Source organism: Ovis aries, chromosome 16, assembly GCF_016772045.2.
Source record: "Ovis aries strain OAR_USU_Benz2616 breed Rambouillet chromosome 16, ARS-UI_Ramb_v3.0, whole genome shotgun sequence".
NCBI lineage: Eukaryota > Metazoa > Chordata > Mammalia > Artiodactyla > Bovidae > Ovis > Ovis aries.
In genome coordinates, this window is record NC_056069.1 from 14,385,275 (window position 1) to 14,408,875 (window position 23,601).

Genomic DNA, 23,601 nt, shown 5'->3' on the forward strand with positions numbered 1-23,601 from the left:
CAACCTGTTGTTTCATGTCTGCTTCTAACTATTGCTTCTTGACCTGCATACAAGTTTCTTAGGAAGCTGGTCAGGTGGTCTGGTATTCTTATCTCTTGAAGAATTTTCCACAGTTTGTTGTTATCCACACAGTCAAAGGCTTTAGCGAAGTCAGTGAAGTAGAAGTAGATGTTTATATGGAATTCTGTTGCTTTTTCTATGATCCAACAGATGTTGGCAATTTGATCTCTGGTCCTCTGCCTTTTCTAAATCTGTCTTTTACATCTGGAAGTTCTCAGATCACATTCTTTGAAGCCTAGTTTGGAGGATTTTGAGCATTACCTTGCCAGCATGTGAAATGAGCACAGTTGTATGGTAGTTTGAACTTTCTTTGGCATTGCCCTTCTTTGGGATTGCAATGAAAACTGACCTTTTCCAGTCCTGTGGCCACTGCTGAATTTTCCAAATTTTGCTGCCATGTTGAGTGTAGCACTTTAACAGCATCATCTATTAGGATCTGAATTAGCTCTGATGAAATGCCATCGCCTCCTCTAGTTTTGTTCATAGTGATGCTTCCTAAGGCTCACTTGACTTGACATTCATAGGGTATCTGTCTCTAGGCAAGTGATCACACCATTGTGGTTATCTGGGTCATTAAGACCTTCTTTGTATAATTGTTCAATGTATTCTTGCTACCTCTTCTTAATCTCTTCAACTTTGTTCAGTTCAGTTCAGTTGCTCAGTTGTGTCCTGCTCTTTGCAACCCCATGGACTGCAGCCTGTCCATCACCAACTCCGGAGTTTTCTCAAGCTCATGTCCATTGAGTCAGTGATGCCATCCAACCGTCTCATCCTCTGTTGTCCCCTTCTCCTCCTGCCTTCAATCTTTCCCAGCATCAGGGTCTTTTCCAATGAGTCAGTTCTTTGCATCAGGTGGCCAAAGTATAAGAGTTCCAGCTTCAACATCAGTCCTTCCAATGAATATTGAGGACTGATTTCCTTTAGGATGGACTGGTTGGATCTCTTTGCAGTCCAAGGGACTCTCAAGAGTCTTCTCCAACACCACAGTTGAAAAGCATCAATTCTTCGGCACTCAGCTTTCTTTATAGTCCATATGTCCATACATGACTACTGGAAAAACCACAACTTTGACTAGATGGACCTTTGTTGGCAAAATAAAACTGTCTTGGTTGGTCATAACTTTTCTTCCAAGGAGTAAGTGTCTTTTAATTTCATGGCTGCAGTCACTATCTGCAGTGATTTTGGAGCCCTCCCCCAAATAAAGTCTGTCACTGTTTCCACTGTTTTCCCATCTATTTCCCATGAAGTGATGGGACCAGATGCCATGATCTTAGTTTTTTGAATATTGAGTTTTAAGCCAACTTTTCACTCTCCTCTTTCCCTTTCATCAAGAGGCTCTTTAGATCTTCTTCTCTATCTGCCATAAGGGTGGTGTCATCTGCATGTCTGAGGTTATTGATATTTCTCCCAGAAATCTTGATTCCAGCTTGTGCTTCCTCTAGCCCAGCGTTTCTCATGATGTACTCTGCATATAAGTTAAATAAGCAGGGTGACAATATACAGCCTTGACGTACTCCTTTCCCTATTTGGAACCAGTCTGTTGTTCCATGTTCAGTTCTAACTGTTGCTTCCTGATCTGCATACAGATTTCTCAAGAGGCAGGTCAGATGGTCTGGTATTTCTGTCTCTTTCAGAATTTTCCAGTTTGTTGTGATTCAGCTTTGTTAGGTCCATACAATTTATGTCCTTTGTTGTATCCAGCTTTGCATGAAATGTTCCCTTGGTATCTCTTACTTTTCTTGAAGCGATCTCTAGCCTTTCCCATTTTATTGTTTTCCTCTATTTCTTTGCATTATTCACTTAAGAAAACTTTATCTCTCCTTGCTATTCTTTGGAACTCTGCATTCAGTTGGGTATATGTTTCCCTTTCCCTTTTGCCTTTTCCTTCTCTTCTTTTCTCAGCTATTTGTAAGGCCTCCTCAGACAACCATTTTGCTTTCTTGCATTTCTTTTTTCTTGGGGGTAGTTTTGGTCACCGCCTCTTGTACATTGTTACAAACCTCTGTCCATAGTTCTTCAGGCACTCTGTCTATCAGATGAAATCCCTTGAATCTATTTGTCACTTCCACTGTATAATCATAAGGGATTTGATTTGGGTCATACCTGAATGACCTAGTGGTTTTCCCTATTTTCTTCAGTTTGGGTCTGAATTTTGCAATAAGGAGTTCATGATCTGAGCCACAATCAGCTCCAAGTCTTGTTTTTGCTGACTGTATAGAGCTTCTCCATCTTTGGCTGCAAAGAATATAATCAATCTGATTTCAACATTGACCATCCTGGTGATGTCCATGTGTAGAGTCATCTCTTGTGTTTTTGGAAGAGGGTGTTTTCTATGACCAGTGTATTCTCTAGACAAAACTCTGTTAGCCTTTGCCCTGCTTCATTTTGTCCTTATATTGCCTAGGTAGTGTTGATGTTTCAAATGAGACAGAATCACTGTGAGAGTTGAAAATAAAAAATTTTAAATATAAGACAAATTTAAGACTAAATAATTTTTAGCTAGCATGTTCCTGTCTCCAAAGTTTAGACTTTTTTGACAGTCAAATGAATTTACAACATATTTGAAGTCAAGAAGGTACAGATATATTTTCCAGGCAGTTAAGGATGAGGAAATGAAAATGATCTATACTCCTAAGGATAAGTGGTAGATTTCCAGAGTCAGAGACTCTGCATCATGACCCTTTTAGTCCTTTGGGGCTGCATGATCATCTGGCCTCATAAAGTTTTTGAATAAGTTAGCAAACTAACAGAAAGATTAAGCTGACATGTTTTTTATCACTGTCAAAGCATGATAATTATTATCAAAATTATCTCTCATTTATTTATAGAAGTTTTATGTAGTAGTGCTGATAACCATTTTTGTATTACATATTTTTAAACTTTTTTTCACATTTTTTTCCTAAGGAGGTTTAAAAAATGATGTTAATCTTTTTCTTGATACCTTCTGAGGTTTTGATCATGCTTAGAAAAGCCTTTCAATGCCCCAACATTATTTTTTTAATATATTCCCACATTTCCTCCTAGCATTTTATGACTTAACTATATTTACATTTAAATAATTATACATCTGGCATTTATTCTTTTCTCTCCCTTTCTTTAAACTTTGTTTTTATTGAAATAAGATTCAAATAATATAGAATTCAAACATTTTTAAATGAACAACATAGTGGCATTTAATACATTCCAAAATATTTTCATCATCCCAGAAACAACTGCATGTCTGTTAAGCAGTTATTTCCCATCCCTTAGCCCCTGGCAGCCACCAGTTTGCTTTTTGTCCCTATGGCTATACCTATTCTAGATATTTCTTGTAAATAGAAAAGTAAAATAGGTGATCTTTTCTGCCTAGCTTCTTCTACTTAGTGCAATTTTTTTTTTTTTAGTTTCCTTTGAGTCACGTGTAGTACTTCATTCTTTTCTACGGCTAAATTTTATTCCAGTGTCTTGTATATGCTCCAATTTTTATCCAGCCATTCATTGATGGACATTTGGGTTGTTTCCACCTTTAGCTATTGAGAGTTACTACGATAAGCTTGTGTATACAAATATTTGAGTACTAATTTTCATTTCTTTTGGATATATACCTAGGAATGGAGTTGTGATAGCTATTCTTACATAAAAAATGAGATAAATTCAGCATTTTTTTTTATTTTTTATTTTTTTTTTTGCCTAAAATCTAGTCTTTTGTCTTAGTTCCATTTCTTGTTATCTTTCCTCTACTGATTTGGGATGCTTCCTTTGTTATACATTAACTCCCTATTGTACTTGTGTTTATTTCTTAGCTATCGATTTTGTTCTATTTTTCTGTCCATCTATGTGCCAGACCACAGGTTGCCCCACCCCTGTACTTGTATAATTACTGTTCTAACATTTGGACAGGAAACTCTGCTCTTCACCCCTACTCCCATCCTTTAGTCATAATTTCCCTTGCTTGTTCCATATTTTTATTCTTTCAGATAAGCCTTTCATTCTTGTCTATCAATAACATTATAAATACTCAATATCTTCTTGACATTCATGTGGAAAATTACTATTTAAAATTGTACTTAAGAAAATGGTCAAGAATCCCATATCTAAATGAAAATGGATATTCATTGTACACTTCAGTGCAGTTTTTATTCAGTTACATTGTAGTGAATGAAGTTTCAGATTTTAGCTAAAGTGTTTTGGTTTATTTTTTTAATTTTTTTTTAGCTTTAAAATCTGAAGGGGATGATTACTATATTAATGGTGCCTGGACTATTGACTGGCCGAGGAAATTTGATGTTGCTGGGACAGCTTTTCACTATAAGAGACCAACTGATGAACCAGAATCCTTAGAAGCTTTAGGTCCCACCTCGGAAAATCTCATTGTCATGGTAAATATGCCTTTGCCACTTCATTTCTCCTCTTTGTAATCTGTCCTTTGAGGTAGGACGGGGCAGGATTTATTATCTGAAATTAAAGTAAATAATGGTAAAATGCCCAAGGGTGAAAAAATCTGTGTCAAGTTGAGACTACACTGCTCTTTCCATATGACTGATCTTTTCAATGCCTGCTTGAATAATATTTGTATAACCAAACAAGGCAAATGAGAGAAATGGTTCCAAATTACCCATGAAAATGGAAGGAGAATATTCAATATAAGTACATGTGTTCTAAAAGTTGTCTTAAATTTCCCTTAAGACTTAGATTATGACATTTTCTTCTTCAAAAGAAATAATAAATATCTGAATAAAGGCTCATTGTATTTTAATTATCTTCACCAGTTGTTTTCAATGGCAGGTTCTGCTTCAGGAACAGAATTTGGGAATTAGGTATAAATTCAATGTTCCCATCACCCGGACGGGCAGTGGAGACAATGAAGTTGGCTTTACGTGGAATCATCAGCCTTGGTCAGAATGCTCAGCTACTTGTGCTGGAGGTAAGACACCCACTAGGCAGCCCACCCAGAGGGCAGGATGGAAAGCAAAACATTCTGAGCTATGCTTTGTGTTTGCTAAAGAAGCTAATTGGAAACATTTCTTGCAGGTTTGCTTCAAGCTGTAATTTAGCAAAAGAAACTTTGCTTTAATTACATTACATTCCGTTTGTTTTTAACCTCATGTAATTTGTACAGATTTGTTGGTAAAATACATCTTGGCACAATGAGTGTCTCTGCTGGTGCTTCTCCCAAGACTATCTTGAAGGTGGGCTGTTTGCTTTTCGTGAACACATTCTTGGTAAAGAACATCAAGAGTTTTAAATAAGAAAATGAGCGAGAATCAGACGGCACAGATGCAACATCTTGTAATGGGGGATGAGAATGTATGTCTGTGTGCTTGTATGTTTGTGTTTGTGTGCTTGTGTGTTTCCCACAATCCTATTCAAACTCCCTTCTGCAGCCATCCAAGTTAAGGGACTATATTCTGGGATACTACAATAATTACTGGTCTGGGTCTCTGGCTTAATGGTGTTTGCAGACCCCATGGTAGTCCCTCAGAGAGGTAGCTGCTAGGCGGTGGTTGGTGATGTGTTGGTTGTCCCATGTGCGTTTTTCATGGGTGCCTTTTCCCCACAATTTACTCTATTCCTAATCCTCCTCCCTCTAGTGGCCACCAATGCAATTCTTTACCTCTGGCTGGGAGAGCAGGACAGTTGGCTTCCTTCAAAGCCAACACCCTTGCTGCTGCATGGACTGGTGAGTAGAAGTGCTGTGCAAGCAGCATCTTCCTTCTCTCTGGAGACTAAATGCATCGCCTCCACCGTACACCTTGATCCTAATAGGCAAGAAAACAAATGTATCCCTCAGGTCTGTGCTGGACTAGAGCACCTCACCATTCCAAAAGCAAAGGTGAAATTTTGAATAATGATATATAGAATGGGAGAGATGGAACTAAAGTGAATCATCCCATTTTACCCCATATTCCAATTACCTATTTTTCCTTTCTAAACTACTAAGAAACACAGGCTTTACATGGACTTTATCCTACTAGTCCTATACTCACTGAATCTCTAAATACTTCTGATTCTTAAAGCTTGAATCAGAGAAATTATTTTTCACAGAGGTAAATAATCACAATAATAGATTCAGTAATTTTAAACTCATATAGAATTAAATCACAGATAAACTCCAACTTCTGTAGTAAGCACTATAGAAAAAAGAAAAACCAATGAATAATAATAATGTTTTCCTTCTTTGTGAAGTATCATGAAACATGGTTATGTGTAATCTGTGGCATACTTATAAAGATCTCTAATTCCCATCCGTTTTATGTGTGAAATGGCTGGTGATTTAGAAAATTTAAAAAACTCTAGGGCACTACTATTTCTTTTAATAAAATAAAGAATATTTGAAATGAATCATTCAAGTGAATGCCATTATATTATAGTGGCATTATAATATATTATATTATATCTTTCTTTGTTTCAATTAAATTCCTTTTTATTTAATCCATAAATTAACTTTCCCCTTTTCACATACCAAAAAGAAATCTTCATGATAACAATAAATACATAATTCAGGCCCTGAGGTAAGGTGGGATAAACTTATTAAAGAAGAGTAAAAAGAATTTAAGTTTAGGAAATCTAATGGAGTTTGAATGTCGAGGTTGATTATCTCAGAGAAGAGAAGGCTGAGGGAGAGAATATTAGTTTCTTCAAGTATGTGACAGAATGTTGAATGGGAAATTCTTAGTGCTTATTCATCTTTGTACTGACAATTGCTATATTTGGGGATGGTTTAGATACAGTCTTGTCTGAGGCCAAGGAGGGATTAAGTAAATTCTCAATGTTCCTTCTAACTCTGATTCTTTTGTTCAGAAAGGAGATAGTCCAACAAAAAAGGGGACTTAATTTAGGAGAGAAACTATGATTTTATTAAAGTAAAGAAATATGAAAAATCTGAATGTGTGTTATTCTTTTCCATGACCCTAGTATTGAGAAATCATAATAGAAGATAGACTTCTTGTGCTAGGAGATAAAACAAAAGAAAAACAAGGAGGAAGCAAAACCATTGGAAAGAGAATTTTCTCTTTGTTATTTGTACTTTTTTCTTCTCTTGTGGAGCTACCATTCTAGATATTTGAGGTGGTTCTGGAAATAAAGTTCTGCTCAGTTATGAGTGACAAGCCTTTAAAAGGCCATTTTCTTCTTTGGAAGAGAGATGTACAGTGTTTGAAAATTGGCAGGCATAGTGTGATGAGCTGTTATTTCTTGGTAAGTAGTTTTCAAAGTGTGGTCACCAGACCAGCAGTATCAGTGTTACCTGAGAATTTATGAGAAATGCTAATTTGGGACCCATCTCAGACCTACCAAATAGCATCTCTCTGGATGGGGCCCCAAACTCTGTTTTAACAAGTTCTCCAAGTGATTCTGATACTCATTCAAATTTCAGTACCACTGGTCCTAGTTCACAGAGAATCTGAAACCTAGCACTCTAGACACATAGAATTCACATCCTCACCACTGAAGTCTGTGCAACTCACTAGACTCATTTTGCATCTAAAACAATTTCTGGAACATACTAGGAACTCAGGAAATGTTTATAGTAAGTGAATGAGCAAAAGGAGTGAATTATTTTGGGCAATTTTATATTTATGTTATTCTTTCCAGTGGAGGAAATTAGAGTTTAGAATTGCTGTTTTTCTTGTAAGGTGGAGCAAAGTAATTGCTGGAGAAAGACAGTATAATTTTGATTATAGTCTTTTGTTTGAATAGGTTGAAAATATTTCCTAGAATATAGAGTACAGATATCAATTATTAGAATTATTCTTCCCACACATAACCCCACTTTTAACCTTAGGTTCTTTAAATATTGGAGGTTTAGGATTCAGGGAAGGAAAATCCCTTATAGCTCCAGGAATCTTGATCAAAGAAAGAACCAGAGTCATATGTTCAGTGATGGTAAAAGGAACTTCATCTGTAGTTAAGGAGTCTTTCAGGGAAAGTCATTTCTTCTCAGTTTCACTCAGAAGCTAAAGATGAATACTAAACATGAATTTTTAATTGGGATACGCTATGCTCATCTTTCCAAGGTGGTGCTAGGTATCTTGAGACTGCCAGAACTTTTTAAAATGTAAAACAAAGGAACAGGAATGATCTCAAAGAACTTTCTATTGCAATCTCGTGACTCGTTAGTGTTCTCACCTATGCTGTCCTGCATATGTCTAATTAATAGCAAGACCTTTGGACTTTGAGTTTGGGAGCAATGTTGGTATTTTTTCTTATGAAATCTTTCAAGATAAGAAGTTTTGAGACTGTTTTTCTGTTGCTTAGCAGACACAATGACAAATCTAAGACTGCAGGAAACATTACTGGTGATTCAGTCCAAGAAATGGCGTTTTCTCTGAGTCAGTGATGACACACTTCCTTAGCCTGAATAAAAACATTGAGATGCTGTGGGGTGTTGTCTTCAGGATAAATGTGATTTTTAAGATACAGTTGTGACTCTTCCTCTCTGAGAGAATTAAAACTTGACTATTTTCTGAACCATTGTTATTCCCACTATTGTGGGAATTCCTTATCCTAAGTATTGTATACTCTGTAATTAATCTGACTTCTAAACTTATATACTACTATTGTATTCATGATTAACGTGTTAATTGATAAAACTTGGCAAGGTAGTGAGAATTGTACTATTTTAAAATACAAAACTTTAGGAGTTTTTTAAGTAGCAATTGATGATGATATGCCTTTTCTATGACTTTTAAACATTTAAACAATAAATGACATTTCTTATTTAAATATTTGCTCAGACGGTAAAGAATCTGCCTGTAATGCAAGAGATCTGGGTTCGATCCCTGGATTAGGAAGATCCCCTAGAAGAGGGCATGGCAACCCACTCCAGTATTCTTGCCTGAAGAATCCCCATAGACAGAGGAGCCTGGTGGGCTGCAGTCCATGGGGTCACAAAGAGTCAGATATGACTGAGTTACTAAGCGAATACAATAAATAATATATATTATCTTTTAGTTTTAGTTGTATATACTCTCTTTTTACTGATGTTTGGGTAGATGTATGGTTTTCAAGTGGTAGCATGCATCAGAATCACCTGGAAGTCTTGTTCAAACAAGGTTGCTAAATTCTGCCTCCAGTTTCTGACTTGGTAGGTCTGAGGCAGACTCCAAGAATTTGCCTTTCTAACAAATTTTCAACTGATGCTGGTAATACCAGCGTTCAGTGGTATCAGTGAATCATACTTTAAGAAATCATACTTTAAGAAACATTGGGCTAGATGCTTAGATTTTATAAAGTAAATTATTAAACTGATAAATCTTTTAGATAATAATCCATATTATAGTTGTAATCACTTTACAACCAGTCTTTTAAATGATAAATGGTTCTAGCTCATCTATGTAATAACAAATAAAATTTTACAGTTTTATGAAACATTTTTTGGTGCCCTGTTTCATTTGCTCATTCTAAATAGCACCAGGAGATAGGCATTCCTATTGTTTTTCTTCTTTTACAGGTAAAACTCAAGTAACTTGCTGAAATCAAGACTTCAAACTAGTGATTTTCTAAATGTAGCATTTTCTCTTATAATAAAAATGGTCCTTTACCTTGAACAGAGCTTTTTCATCAGTTGACATTATCAGTAGAGCAACAGGCCTACCTTTGCATGAAATGTTCCCTTGGTGTTTCTTAATTTCCTATTCTATTGTTTTCCTCTATTTTTCTGCATTATTCACTGAATAAGGTTTCTTACCTCTCCTTGTTATTCTTTGGAACTCTGCATTCAGTTGGGTATATGTTTCACTTTCTCATTTGGCTTTTACTTCTCTTTTCTCAGCTATTTATAAGGCCTCCTCAGACAACCATCTTGCCTTCTTGCATTTCTTTTTCTTGGGGGTCATTTTGGTCACCGCCTCTTGTACAATGTTGTGAACCTCCGTCCATAGCTCTTCAGGCACTCTGTCTATCAAATCTAATCCCTTGAATCTATTTGCCATTTCCACTGTATAATCATAAGGGATTTGATTTGGGTCATACCTGAATGACCTAGTGGTTTTCCCTATTTTCTTCTATTTAAGTCTGAATTTTGCAATAAGGAGTCAATGATCTGAACCGCAATCAGCTCCCAGTCTTGTTTTTGCTGACCGTATAGAGCTTCTCCATCTTCGGCTGCAAAGAATATAATCAATTTGATTTCAACATTGACCATCTGATGATGTCCATGTGTAGAGTCATCTCTCACGTTGTTGGAAGATGCTGTTTGCTATGACCAGTGTGTTCTCTTGATAAAACTCCGTTAGCCTTTACCTTGCTTCATTTTGCCCTCCAAATAGGCCAAATTTGCCTGTTACTCCAGATATCTCTTGACTTCCTACTTTTGAATTCCAATCCCCTATGATGAAAAGGACGTCTTTTTTTGGTGTTAGTTCTAAAAGGTCTTGTAGGTCTTCATAGAACCATTCAACTTCAGCTTCTTTGGCATTAGTGGTTGGGGCATAGACTTGGATGACTGTGACATTGAATGGTTTACCTTGGAAATAACCGGAGATCATTCTGTCATTTTTGAGACTACACCCGAGTACTGCATTTTGGACTCTTTTGTTCGGACTGTGAGGACTATTCCATTTCTTCTAAGGGATTCTTGTGCACAGTATTGGATACGATGGTCATCTGAATTAAACTTGCCCATTCCTGTCCATTTTAGTTCACTGATTCCTAAAATGTCGATGTTCATTCTTGCCATCTGTTTGACCACATTCAATTTACCTTGATTCATGGACCTAACATTCCAAGTTCCAGTTCAATATTGTTCTTTACAACATTGGACTTCATTTTTATCACCAGACTCAATATTGTTTCCACTTTGGCTCAACCTCTTCATTCTTTCTGAAGCTATTTCTCCACTCTTCTCCAGTAGCATATTGAATACCTACCAACCTGGAGGGCTCATCTTCCAGTGTCATGTCTTTTCACCTTTTCATACTATTCATGTGGTTCCTGAGACAAGAATACTGAAGTGATTTGCCATTCCCTTCTCCAGTGGACCGCATTTTGTCAGAACTCTCCACCATGACCTGTCTGTCTTTGGTGGCCCTGCACAGCGTGGCTCATAATTTCATTGAGTTAGACAAGGCTGTGATCCATGTGTGCATTTTGGTTAGTTTTCTGTATTGTGGTTTTCGTTCTGGAGGCTGACTCATTGGAGAAGACCCTGTTGCTGGGAAGGATTGAGGGCAGGAGGAGAAGGGGGTGACAGAGGATGAGATGGTTGGATGGCCTCATTGACTCAATGGACATGAGTTTGAGCAAACTCCAGGAGACAGTGAAGGACAGGAAAGCCTGGCTGCTACAGTCCATGGAGTCACAGTCAGACATGACTTAGTGACTAAACAACAGTAGAGCAACGTGATATATTCCCCACTAATAATTTCTCCTTTACAGCTTGAAATTTCTTTTTTTCAAATGTTTTTCCTAAAGTAGTGATTCTCAGCTTTGACTGTTCATTGAAATCACTTAGGGAGCTTTAAACAACTTTGAAGTTTGGTCCTGCCCCCAGATATTCCTATCTAATTATTTAGGAATATTGTTAAAAGCTCCGTTGATAGCTCTAATGTGTAGCCATGGTTAAGTACTGCCTTTGAGGCTGATTGAAGGTTTAGTTAGTTTTCAAATTGCATTCAGATGCAAACACCTCTCGAAGCATTACTCATATCTCTGTTATTAATTGGTTACTAGTTGAATGTAAAGGTTAATGAGCTTTTGGTATAAGTATCTGGGGTGGAAAAGTAGCTAGAGGCATCAGAGAAGGGAATGAAAAGAGTGGTAGAATACTAATTAATTCGCAGTTTTGTTTAGTGTGGTCATTGTCCTTGGACTTGTCTTTAGAAAGTTTAGTATAGTTTATTGTAGCTTACTTCTTTACCTAGTAAATCATTTATAAGCGTCTAAATAATGCTTTTAAAACTGACTGAAATTGTGTTAAATATCTTATTTTGGCCTTTTGGCTAAGATCAAGTGAAATTATACTAAATGGATTTTCCAAAACCCTTTCTTCTCATTTCAAGTTTCTGTGGTACTTAGGGAGCTAAAATGAATAAGTGATATATATACTCAACCAACTTTAATTTAGATGCACAAGTCAGAATATGAGGCCCTTGTTTTAACATTTATGCAAAACTGATAACAAACTTTATTTTTTTTCTTTGTGACTAAGAGTTCTAATCAGAGAAGGTCTTTTATTGTTTTAGGAAATTGTTGTTTTTGTTAGGGAATGAATTTTTGCAAAATGCAGCAGTATTCACGATAATCTCCTCCCCTATCTTTCTAGATGTACTCTCATTTCCCACTATTCAAACCAGTCCCTTTACACCTCACCCGCCAAGTCCTCCTCTTATTTAATACAACCCTTAGACTTTAAAGCTTCCCTGCTTGCAATGCCGGAGACCCGGGTTCGATCCCTGGATCAAGTAATCCCCCTGGAGGAGGAAATGGCAACCTGCTCCAGTATTCTTGCCTGGGAAATCCATGGACAGAGGAGCATAGTGGTTTACAGTCCATGGGTCACAAAGAGTTGGACAGGACTGAGAAACTAACAAAGACTTTAAAGCAAAACTTCCCAAAACCAGTTAACAGAGTTGATGCTGTACTGTTGTACCTGTTGTGTTACAAAAGAAATCTTAAGGATGCTTTAGTTGTGCCAAGAAAGTTCAGCAATACATATGTATTTTAATGTATTAATTTTACATTTATACTCTAAATATACAGTCTTTGTCCTGCAATCAGGTCTGTTGACACTTCTGATTACTTTCTTCAAATTGTTTTTTCTAGGCTTTTCTTTCTTTCTCTTTATATTGAAATACAAAAATTATATACCAGTTTGGTCAGTTCTCTGCTGACAAGGGCATCTCTCTGCTAGCCATTCATTACTTAGCAGCTCAGGGGAGAAAAAGAAAAAGATAAGCTAAAGCTATGCTTAGATGGAGGACTGGAAGAGGGAGACAGATTTATTTTTAGAGGCAATTTTGATTTTGTTTGATGATCAAAGAGCACAGATTTTTTTTATTCAATGGAGTGTTTAAGGAATGTTTCTGATCAATTGTCTTTGACTATTTAAAATGTTATCAGTTTTTCTTTTACATTTACATAGTCTGTTTAATTTTATTATATATTTGATGCCTAAATTTTATATAGGTGCTTATTTTACTTGTTATTCTTTTCTTCCCTGGATATTATCTTAAGCCTAATGTGTGTGTGTGTGTGTGTGTGTGTGTGTGTGAATAGCATATAAATTTTAAAAAGAAACTCTATGTTTTTCCTCTTTCTAAGACAGATATTTTACTCTGTGGTTTTACCTGGCTCACCTAGATTCTTGTATGTATTGGAACTGATTTCTACTTTTTAAGATGCTTTACATAGTTTCTAGTTACTAGTTTGTATTTTCCTGATTTAGGGTCATATTTTTCACACCACACTGTGGTTCCCCACAGCACACTCACAGAGGCACTACTGAATATTGTACATTTTCAATGCAAACACAATGACATGGGTCATATACTACACAAATTATTACTTTTGAGTTGTTTGGACCTAACTATTTAATAAGTGAAACTCTTATTTTTTTTTCTTCCTGGGAGAGCTGTGAAAAAATTACTGGGACACTAATGGTGCTGTGAACCAAGAAAATTTGAGAACTCTTGATTTAGACTAAAATGAGCATCAGTAAAGTTGGACAAAAATTAGTCACCTCACTTCGTTTCAGGAGTTGGTGAATTTTATTTCATAAGAGGAAAAAATGTATAAAAACTCCTTATTCAGGGTCTTAGTGATGTTCAGAGTTTAAAAATGGAGACTCTTATGCACTTTCATTAAGAAACTAGAGATTTTGAGTAGTATGTAAACTTCTCCTTCATATCTATATTTATTTCTTCTGATGTGCCCTGTTTGAATATGTTTCCTTCCTGTTTCTGTTAGTTCAGTTTCAAGTGATTAAAACAAAAGAAAAAAAAAAAGGAAGAAAGGGAAAAGAAAAAAAAAAAAACTATGTATTTGAAAGAGCCCCAATAGCAAATTCTTCTTTGCAATTTACTACCTAACAAGTTTATGTAATAATATACACTATTCTTTTTACTAATAATAGACTTTTCAGACTGCTTTAGTGAATCTTTCATGCAGATTACCTGGTCCCCTTAGAAAGTTAGATATTTCTATCTTGTTTCTATAGAAGCACTTAATGTTACATATTTTATTGTTTTCAAGAATGATGCAACACAACCATAATTGTGCACTTAAAAGTAAAATAAATCCACTCTAAAATAACAATTTTGAAAAGTAATTATTAGAAAAATATAATGCAATCTTATGCCAGTACTAATATCTGGCTGAAAGAGACCATCTCTCAAAGGACTAGATAAAACAGAGGCAAATGCTTTATATATTCACAGATGTCCTTTTAATTTCTTTGCTGATTCTGTTAGTGATGGTCAATATACCTAAGATATTTAACATCACTAATAATGGTCATTTGACATTATTAGTGAACTAACAGAATATGCTTCATACAAAAAAGGGTTTTGAGACTTGACTTGTATAGACCTAGTAAATAATTGGAGAAGGAAATGGCAACCCACACCAGTGTTCTTGCCTGGAGAATCCCAGGGACGGCGGAGCCTGGTGGGTTGCTGTCTGTGGGGTCGCACAGAGTCAGACACGACTGAAGCCACTTAGCAGCAGTAGCAGCAGCAGCAATGACACATACACTGTAACTTGGAAACAAACTCAAAGTGGATGGGGTCCTAAAATGAAACAGAGGAAAACAAAATTCAATTATTTTTCGAGTTTCAAGATAGACTTGATTGGAATGAAGTGTGAAAGACATTAATAAGTCACATAATTGTTTTCTTCCCTTGGATTTAGAAATTACCATACATAAGTTACTTTCAGAGTTAAGTAAAAGATAAGAGATGGGAATTTTAGTTTGAATAATTAAAAACCTATTAGTCATTGTCATTTCTTTCCCTTTGAAGAAATATAGTTATATAATTAGTTTTTAGGAAAAAATCCCTATAAAAGATATTTTCTGTTTAAGGTTGTATTGTGTTCCGTTTGAAACTATGAGGGTCCTGTTACATTTGGTTCCTTTATATACCAAACTTAGACATAAAGCAGATCACTGTGATACTTTTAATGACACAAGGCCTTTGTAAAAAGTGACTTGAGTTTACAAGGAATTAAAGATTTGTATGAGCTTTGTTCATTATTCCCTAATTTTCGCTTTGCTCTTTGAAAAATAAAATATTTGTTAGACTAGACAATAGTCTGTCATTGTATTGACTGTGGCATTCCCCTAGTCATTCTTTCTCATCATCCCCTTCTTTCAATTAACTTTCAATGTTGAGAAGGCAGAGTACACTTAAACATATGGGGTTAGTTGTATCAGGCTTATAGCAGGGCTCTTGTGAACATCACAGCTCCTAAAAGCCTATGCTATCTAGAGGAGAGTGGAAAAGCTGGCTTAAAACTCAGCATTCAGAAAATGAAGATCATGGCATTCAGCCTCATCACTTCATGGCAAATAGATGGGGAAACAATGGAAATAGTGACAGACTTTATTTTCTTGGGCTCCAAAATCACTGTAGATGGTGACTGCAGCCATGAAATTAAAAGATGCTTGCTCCTTGGAAGAAAAGCTATGACAAGCCTAGACAGCATATTAGAAAGCAGAGACATCACTTTGCCGACAAAGGTCCATCTAGTCAAAGCTATGGTTTTTCTGTTAGTCATGTATGGATGTGAGTTGGACCATAAAGAAGGCTGAGCACTGAAGAATCAATGCTTTTTAACTGTGGTGTTGGAGAAGACTCTTGAGGGTCCCTTGGACTGCAAGGAGATCAAACAAGTCAACCCTAAAGGAAATCAATCCTGAATATTCACTGGAGGGACTGATGCTGAGGCTGAAGCTCCAATACTTAGGCCACCTGATGGGAAGAGCCGACTCACTGGAAAAGACCCTAATGCTGGGAAAGATTGAAGCAGAGGGAGAAGGGGACGACAGAGAACAAGATTTTTGGATGGCCTCACCGACTTGATGGACATGAGTTTCAGCAAGCTCCAGGAGCTGGTGATGGACAGGGAAGCCTAGTGTGCTCCATGCAGTCCATGGGGTTGCAGAGAGCGGGACATCACTGAGCAAATGAGCAACAAATGTAGCCATCGACTGCACTTAGCTCAGTTCTCATGTAACATGCCCTTCAGAGGAGTATTCCACTAAGTAAACTCATACTCTTGGCTGATTCACACTTCTGAAAGCTAATATGTTTTTTCTTTTATTTCTCTATTTCTATTTATCATTTTCCTTATATGGCTTCCTCTATGGAATATACATTCTAAAAAATTCTTTGAATTCTACTCTGTATTTTCAATATAATTTAAGCTTTCTAACTTCTTGTAAAAAATCTTGCATATGCAAGTTTAGTTTGAGAATCTGACATTTTTTACTGTTTACCCTTGCATACTGTGGCTTGCGTTTTCTCTAATGTTAAGATTTATAACTGAGGGAAAGAAATCTCTGCTAACCTAAAATATTCCTCCTAATGCTGTTTTCCTTCCTCTTTCATTTTGTTTCTATTGCTTTAGAGATTGTGTTCTTCCTTAACATAAATAGGGCCTGCATATATATTTACTCACTGAAAAACTTGGGTAGGGCTGAAAGCAATGTTTAAATGCATTCCTTTTGTATTAATGATCTATATATCACAGGTCATGTTTCACTTCACAGAAATTTTGTCCCAAATCTCATTTTTGACAGTCATAATATCATGCATGTTTACAAGGTATTATACATAAAATACTTTTGGAAAAAAATAAAGCTTCTTATAATGGTAAGCATTATCACAATTCTATAGGATTTTATGATATTACTACTCCCATTTTTTTATGTAAACAAAATTAAAATTTTAGTTTTAAATGAACAGCTTGTTTATGATTGTGTCCTTGTTATAATTTAAATCTGAAATATTTGCTCTTTGGTTCCAAGAAAAGGATTTTACATATAATTAAAGGAAAGCTTTTTTTATTTGGTAATAAGTAAAAGAAGCTCAAAATCATCTTATACTCCAGCATCATTCCTCTAAGATTTTTAATGAAATACCCAAAACAATAAACTCCTACTAAAGTTCATGGAAATACCTTTTAGTATAATATGAGTTAAAATTAGGGAACTTGCCTCTCATAGTCTTTTATTTCTAGTGTTCTGCCTCTTGACATGTCTGACTCCTTTGATACATACCTCACACTGCTAAGAACTGAGACATTTAAACAACTCAAAAGCAAATGGAATCTATCAAACGCTGTTCTCCAGACTTATATTCTGTCGAATACAGGGGGAAAGCAGACATACAAGGGGAAAAAATGGAAAATTGAATTGTGGGGGAAAAAAAGAAAAGCCAGCTTTCATAGAATTTTGGATCTGAAAGAAACATTAGAAATCATTTAATTTTTTAATCTCATTATACAAAGGAGAATAAAAACTTGCCTTAGATCATTTACCTACACTGCTAGAACTCAAAAAGAGGTGGTAACTAAACATGGCAGAAATTGGACTGAGAAAAAATATAAAAAGATAAAGTGAAAGGAGATAACCACATAGATATATGGCTATGAGAATTCTTAAGATCCACGAATATCAAAGAAAAAGGAATCAGACAGCAACTTAACAAAATGAGAGGACTATAAAATTAACAATATTAGGTCTGAAAAGGCATGGTCTTATTAGATAAGGTAGCTTCCATAATATAATAGTAATTGCCATATCCTCTCCCTTCATTATTAATGTAATCTCATTGAAGTCAAGTCTGTCTCACTCATTTTCCACCTTATGATGACAGAAAATCTATGACTTAGACTTAGTAGGAATTCAGTGAGTTAAGTTAGATTCTTTCCATGGAAAAGATTACTGTTAATTTGTAATGAGCAGTAGGAATTCCCTCTAAGGATAATGTGATTTCCAATAAACACAATATTTGTATGCTCCACCTTATCTAACCATCACTAAACACAGTTGCTCTAGAAAAATAAATATTTTTAGTGCCTCATTTTCCTTTTCTTAATCCTGCTTTCTTAGGATGTTCAATTTTCCTCAAGACAAGGGAAGACGCTGGAAAGAGAGAAAGGAAACCTTTGGAAGATAAAAAACTAGCACAAGTCTTTTCAGAAGAAGGAAGTAATTGGGTGCAGCTGATTGGTACCCTGATGCCAGCTGTTAGATCCAAGGCAGATGGGCTTTGCTCTGCCCTACAAATGCTTATGTCTGGCCAATAATCACAGCACAGCAGCCAGATTCCAGCCGTGAAAGGCAGAGCAGAGAGACATTTCCCCCCCCCCCCCCCCCCGGCACTTGTTGCTCTCTGGATGCTATCTGCACTAAAGATTCAGTTCAGTTCAGTAGCTCAGTTGTGTCTGACTCTTTGCAACCCCATGGACTGTAGCACACCAGGGTTCCCTGTCCATCACCAACTCCCAGAGCTTGCTCAAACTCATGTCCATCGAGTCGGCGATGCCATCCAACCATCTCATCCTCTGTCATCCCCTTCTTCCCTGCCTTCAATCTTTCCCAGCATCAGGGTCTTTCCAATGAGTCAGTTCTTCACATCAGGTAGCCAAAGGATTGGAGCTTCAGCTTCATCATCAGTCCTTCCAATGAATATTCAGGATTGATTTCCTTAGGATTGACTGGTTTGATCTTGCAGTCCAAGGGACTCTCAAGAGTCTCCTCCAATACCACAGTTCAAAAATACCAATTCTTTGTGCTCAGCTTTCTTTATGGTCTAACTCTCACATCCATATGTTACTACTGAAAAAACCATAGCTTTGACTAGACAGCTATTTCTTTGTCGGCAAAGTAATGTCTCTGCTTTTTAATATGCTGTCTAGGTTGGTCATAGCTTTCCTTTCAAGGAGCAAGCATCTTTAAATTTCATGGCTGCCTCACCATCTACAGTGATTTTGGAGCCCAAGAAAATGAAGTCTGCCACTATTGCCATTGTTTCCCTGTCTATTTGCCTTGAAGTGATGGGACCAGATGCCAAGATCTTAGTTTGTTGATCATGGCATTTGAAAAAAATGCCCAGAGAAAAGCAATAAATTGCTAAATATTTTTACACATGTATCTATAAAGTGATTTAATTATCTGAAAAAAGAGAGATGGGATGTGAGAACTCTGAGCAGTTTACAAGAGGAATAGAAGAGGGACTGAAAAGGATGCAAGAAATGAAAAGCAGGAAAGTTCTCTAAAGTCTTCACTCAGGGTTGGCCCTGTGACTGCAACTGCTGAGCAAAAGACCCTATATTGTGAACCATCACCATTTCCTAGAATAAGCACAGAAGATGAAGGATTCCATCCAGGACTTCTTGCTCATTTTCCTATGGTATATTGCTGTTTCAAAATACTAAATGCCATTTCTTCATGTGTACCTTGAGCAGTGATTCAAGCTGTGTACTCCTTCCTCCTATTGGACAACATAACTTTTGATGGGCAAGTAGATCATCTGTAACCTTTAACTATTGGCAGAAATGAAATAAAAGATCTGTCAAATTTAAGCTTCCAAGCTAAAAATAAAGGTTATGTTTCTGTGTTAAGAAGCATGTTTGCTGCCCTGTAGCTCAAATGGTAAAGAATCTTCCTGCAGTGTAAGACACCCAGATTTGATTCCTGGGTCAGGAAGATCCTCTGGCGAAGGGAATGGCAATCCACTCCAGTATTCTTGCTTGGAGAATGAACAGAGGAGCCTGGAGGGCTACCATCTGTGGAACTGCAGAGTCGGACACGACTGAGCAACTAACACTACTACTACCACTACTAATCAAAATGATAAACAAAAGACTCTAAACAGGATGCAGTCATTCTAGAGAGTTTAGAGTAAATATATATTGGTAGTGATATCTTTGTACTTAAATTTTGTAATATGAAAGCAGCAAAGTTTTTTTTTTTTTTTTTTTTAAACAAGGAAGAGGAATTGCATTTAAGAACAGAATTAGGTATAGAATTTGCATGCCTGTAACTTCAGGTGTTTAAGAACAAAATATTAGTGCAGTTGTAAGTCTGACCAATTAAATTCTGCTGAACATCTGCATATCTCCAGGGGATATGGGCACTAAACCACAGAATTTTATTTTTGATTAGGCATATACTGACTGGTCATACAGATATTTTATGTTTTGGGTTACAAACTATATGTCTTTAGATTTGAAAGCATAGTGGTTTTGTGTAACTGGATGTAATTTTTCCCAAAAAGGTTTAAATCAATTTCTTAGCAATGTTTTACAGATTACTTTAAAAGAAGCTATGTACAAGAGGGTTAATCATATAAAAAGATTCTAAACTCAATCATTTCTCTTGTTGACTTAGTTTAGATTATTTCCAGTTGATTTAAATTTTCTAACGCTAAAAGCTGCATTTTCCTTAATCCATAAGTATGTGTTGAAAAATCCATTCAATTAAGTGCATTGCCTTAATTGTCAGCAACTCTGTTGCTACTGACTTAAAAAGAAAAAAAAATCTGTAAACCTACCAAGTGTGGGGGGTATAAATTGGAAGATTTGTGCTGTTGAAGGAAGATAGTTCAGCATTTTAGGAAGATTTGGAATAAATTACTGGTATAGTCAGTTCTTGAGTGTGAAATACCACACTATCTAATGTGGCATTTTAGAAGAAAATTAATAAAAGATGAATGCAAGGAAAATGTGTCTTTGTAAAATACAGTTATTTCAGCTGCTTATTCAAAACTTTAATTTTTGCTTCATAAAAAATAGCATTCTGAAATTATAAAACTGAAATGCACCCCTAAATATCCTAAATTCTAGTTGTTAAGAAACTAAACATGAGGAAATTAAGTCAATTTGTAATTCTTCACACTTAGCTCAGTATCGCATAAGAAGTACAGTGCCTTGTATTCAGTAATTATTCTCTGTTGAATGAATGAATGGATGAGTGAAAGAATGAATGACCCACTAACCATGTTTAGCTGGCACTCTTAGTTTGTGTACTATTAATTTTAATTATTGGATCCCACCAAAGAATAAAATTGCCTTAAAAATAAAGATCCAAAGCAAAGATATGAGATTGTGGATAATTTTTATTTTGCTCTTTCTGGTTTTGTGTATTTTCCAAATTTCTGACGATTAATGTTATGTAGCTGAATTTGTTTCAAGATCGTACGTGGATAGAATTTATCTTAAAATCAAGTGTAAATCTTACCTCTAATAACTAGTATCTCATCTGTGATTCACATTGCAGAGGTCTTTCTTTTATAATTAAGGCTACTTTTAAAAACTAATATCATTATAACCAAACAACATTTCTAAGATTTTTTAAGGAAGTAGAATTTTATCTTAACCTGTAGAAACTGAATTGATATTTCTGCCACTGATATCAAGCAATATCAGTCCCATTTTGTAGTGTTGAAAATGTTTATCCTCCCTCAATAAACATAAAATTAAATTAAAATTAAAAGCTTATGCTTTTCTGAAAAACACCCAAGAATACTAGATTGAATGACAACTTTCTTATTGCAAGTATAATCGTATTTTTTTAAATTATTAAACATATTTATAAAAGTTAGTTAAAGTTGTAAGTCCTTCGTATAAGTGGATATTTTGAGTTTCCCCACTTCAAGTATAATCATATTTGAATGACTTTTTAAAAATAACCATACTAACCTATAAAAACAATTCCCTGCTCTTCCTGATAGGAACAAAGTATTGAAGTCGGGCGGATATATATTCTGAGCCATTGTGGCATTTGGTAGTTGAATCCGATGACTAATAATAGAGATTTTTGTCTAGGTGAATCACATGGACTTAGTTATCTGCCCACTGGGATGACACAATGAGGAACTATCTGGTAAATATTGTGGAACATCTGTGAATGGGTCAGAGATATGCCTGATGTGAATCATTCTTCCCTCAAAAATCTTAAGTTTAATAGTAAAAAAATTCCAAACTGTTGTTGCATAAACTGAGATGTTTGGCCTATTCAATGGGTTGGGAAGGAATGAATACAACACATACTCTGAGAAACTTTGCCAGTAAGTTGTTTGGCTGTGCTTTAAAGCTCTAAATTTAGGAAAACCAAGAAACTTGTTGAAGATGATTAGTAAGAACCACTGCTAGTAATCAAATACATCTTCTTCGACTGCTCACCACCATTATGGAGACTATGGGACTTAATGGTTTTCCCTATCAGGGAAATAGATTTCCTATCTTCAAATTCAAAGGGCTTAGTTAAAAGTATGCAAAGCCTGATAGCTGTGGCACTCCCATCTGCAGAAGTCTCATGCATGCTTGAGGAAGGATTTAGTGCATACCTCTTTAGGTGACAGTTTCCTTCATTAAATGGTCCTGTTTCACACTGATTTCTCTAATCTGGGATCAAACTCTTTTCTTTAGAGCACTGTAGAAGCAACTGAGAAAAAAACTGAAGGTTTGTGTAGGTTTAGCCTGGTATGAAGCTGTAGTTTCCTGGATACTGCTAATGCTGCTTTTACAACTGGTTCTGGGTAATTTAGCCTACCTGGTTATAGAAATGAGGTGGGTGGTTAGCAAGGGTAGCTTAGTTTGTGCTTTTATTTTTAGTTCTGGGAATAAGCTACTACCCCCATAAGATCTGAAATATTTAGCATTGTCTTATAGATTGACTTTTCTCTGAGACTTTGATAAACCTTATCTTTGCTTCTTTTGATTCTTCCCCACTGAAGAGAAAATGAATCTGCACAAAGTCTATTTCCGGGCATGCTTACAAATAAGAGTGTGTTTGTGTGTGTCCTTGTATTTTGTGAAATGTGAGCAAGTTGTGGTGGATATCTTTGCCAAAAATAATAAACATATTTAGAATTTTACAACTTTTATGAGAATATTTTTAGCTATGGCAAACAAGTTATATAGACCAATATTTAAGGATGAAAAGTATTCTGTAAGTTAATATCTGATGGAATATGTATATATCTGTTTGACGATGGTGTGATCAACAGGGCCAACTCTACAAAAGCAAACAGATTACTTAATGGGTTGCAGTTCAAAGAGGCTCACTGCTGTCTTTAAATTCTAGACTTTGTGGACTTTCAGAGAAATAAACCTTTTTTAAATGAAAGGGAGAAAAATGAAATGTGTGAATGTTATGTGTTCCTAACAAAGACTAAATTGATTGGATTTTTCCTACAAAATATTAAAATGTAAATTTGTCCCTAATGTTTTGTTTTTAAATAGATCTACAACCATTGTTTTGCATTGAAATGTATATTCATATACTTTATCTGATTATATTTTGGGAAAATAAAGTTTCTTTTTTTAAAGGAAAGCATGAAGAAGAATATACATATGGATATACCAATTGTTTAAAATTACCAATAGTTTCTTTTCTGAACTTGAAAAGTTATGTTTCTAAATATGAGAACAGTGATTTTGCCTAAGTTTGCAATATAATGACCAAGACTTCTCTCCTTTTTAGAGAAGCAGTCAAGTATTCTGGAACAGATAAGACAGCATCGATCCAGTGAGGTTGATTCCCGACAGAGGAAAGCTATGCATACCTAACTTACTGGAAGGTAAACTACTCTTCAATTAATGATGTCCTCCTTT

At 35.8% G+C, this 23,601-nt stretch overlaps 1 protein-coding gene and 1 long non-coding RNA gene across 2 annotated transcripts in view; both read left to right on the forward strand.

The window, feature by feature from the left end:
• Window positions 1-23,601, forward strand: part of ADAMTS6 (ADAM metallopeptidase with thrombospondin type 1 motif 6) — a 289,952-nt gene that overhangs the window by 227,549 nt on the left and 38,802 nt on the right. Inside the window, exons 20-21 of the mRNA XM_012096844.4 lie at window positions 4,255-4,418; window positions 4,825-4,963. Of these exons, the coding sequence (XP_011952234.1) occupies window positions 4,255-4,418; window positions 4,825-4,963 (303 nt within the window). The remainder of the gene's footprint in view (window positions 1-4,254; window positions 4,419-4,824; window positions 4,964-23,601) is intronic.
• LOC132657943 (uncharacterized) lies at window positions 5,336-23,495 on the forward strand. The gene is made up of 3 exons (XR_009596752.1): window positions 5,336-5,346; window positions 5,631-5,719; window positions 23,471-23,495. It is a non-coding gene; the product is annotated as an uncharacterized LOC132657943 (long non-coding RNA).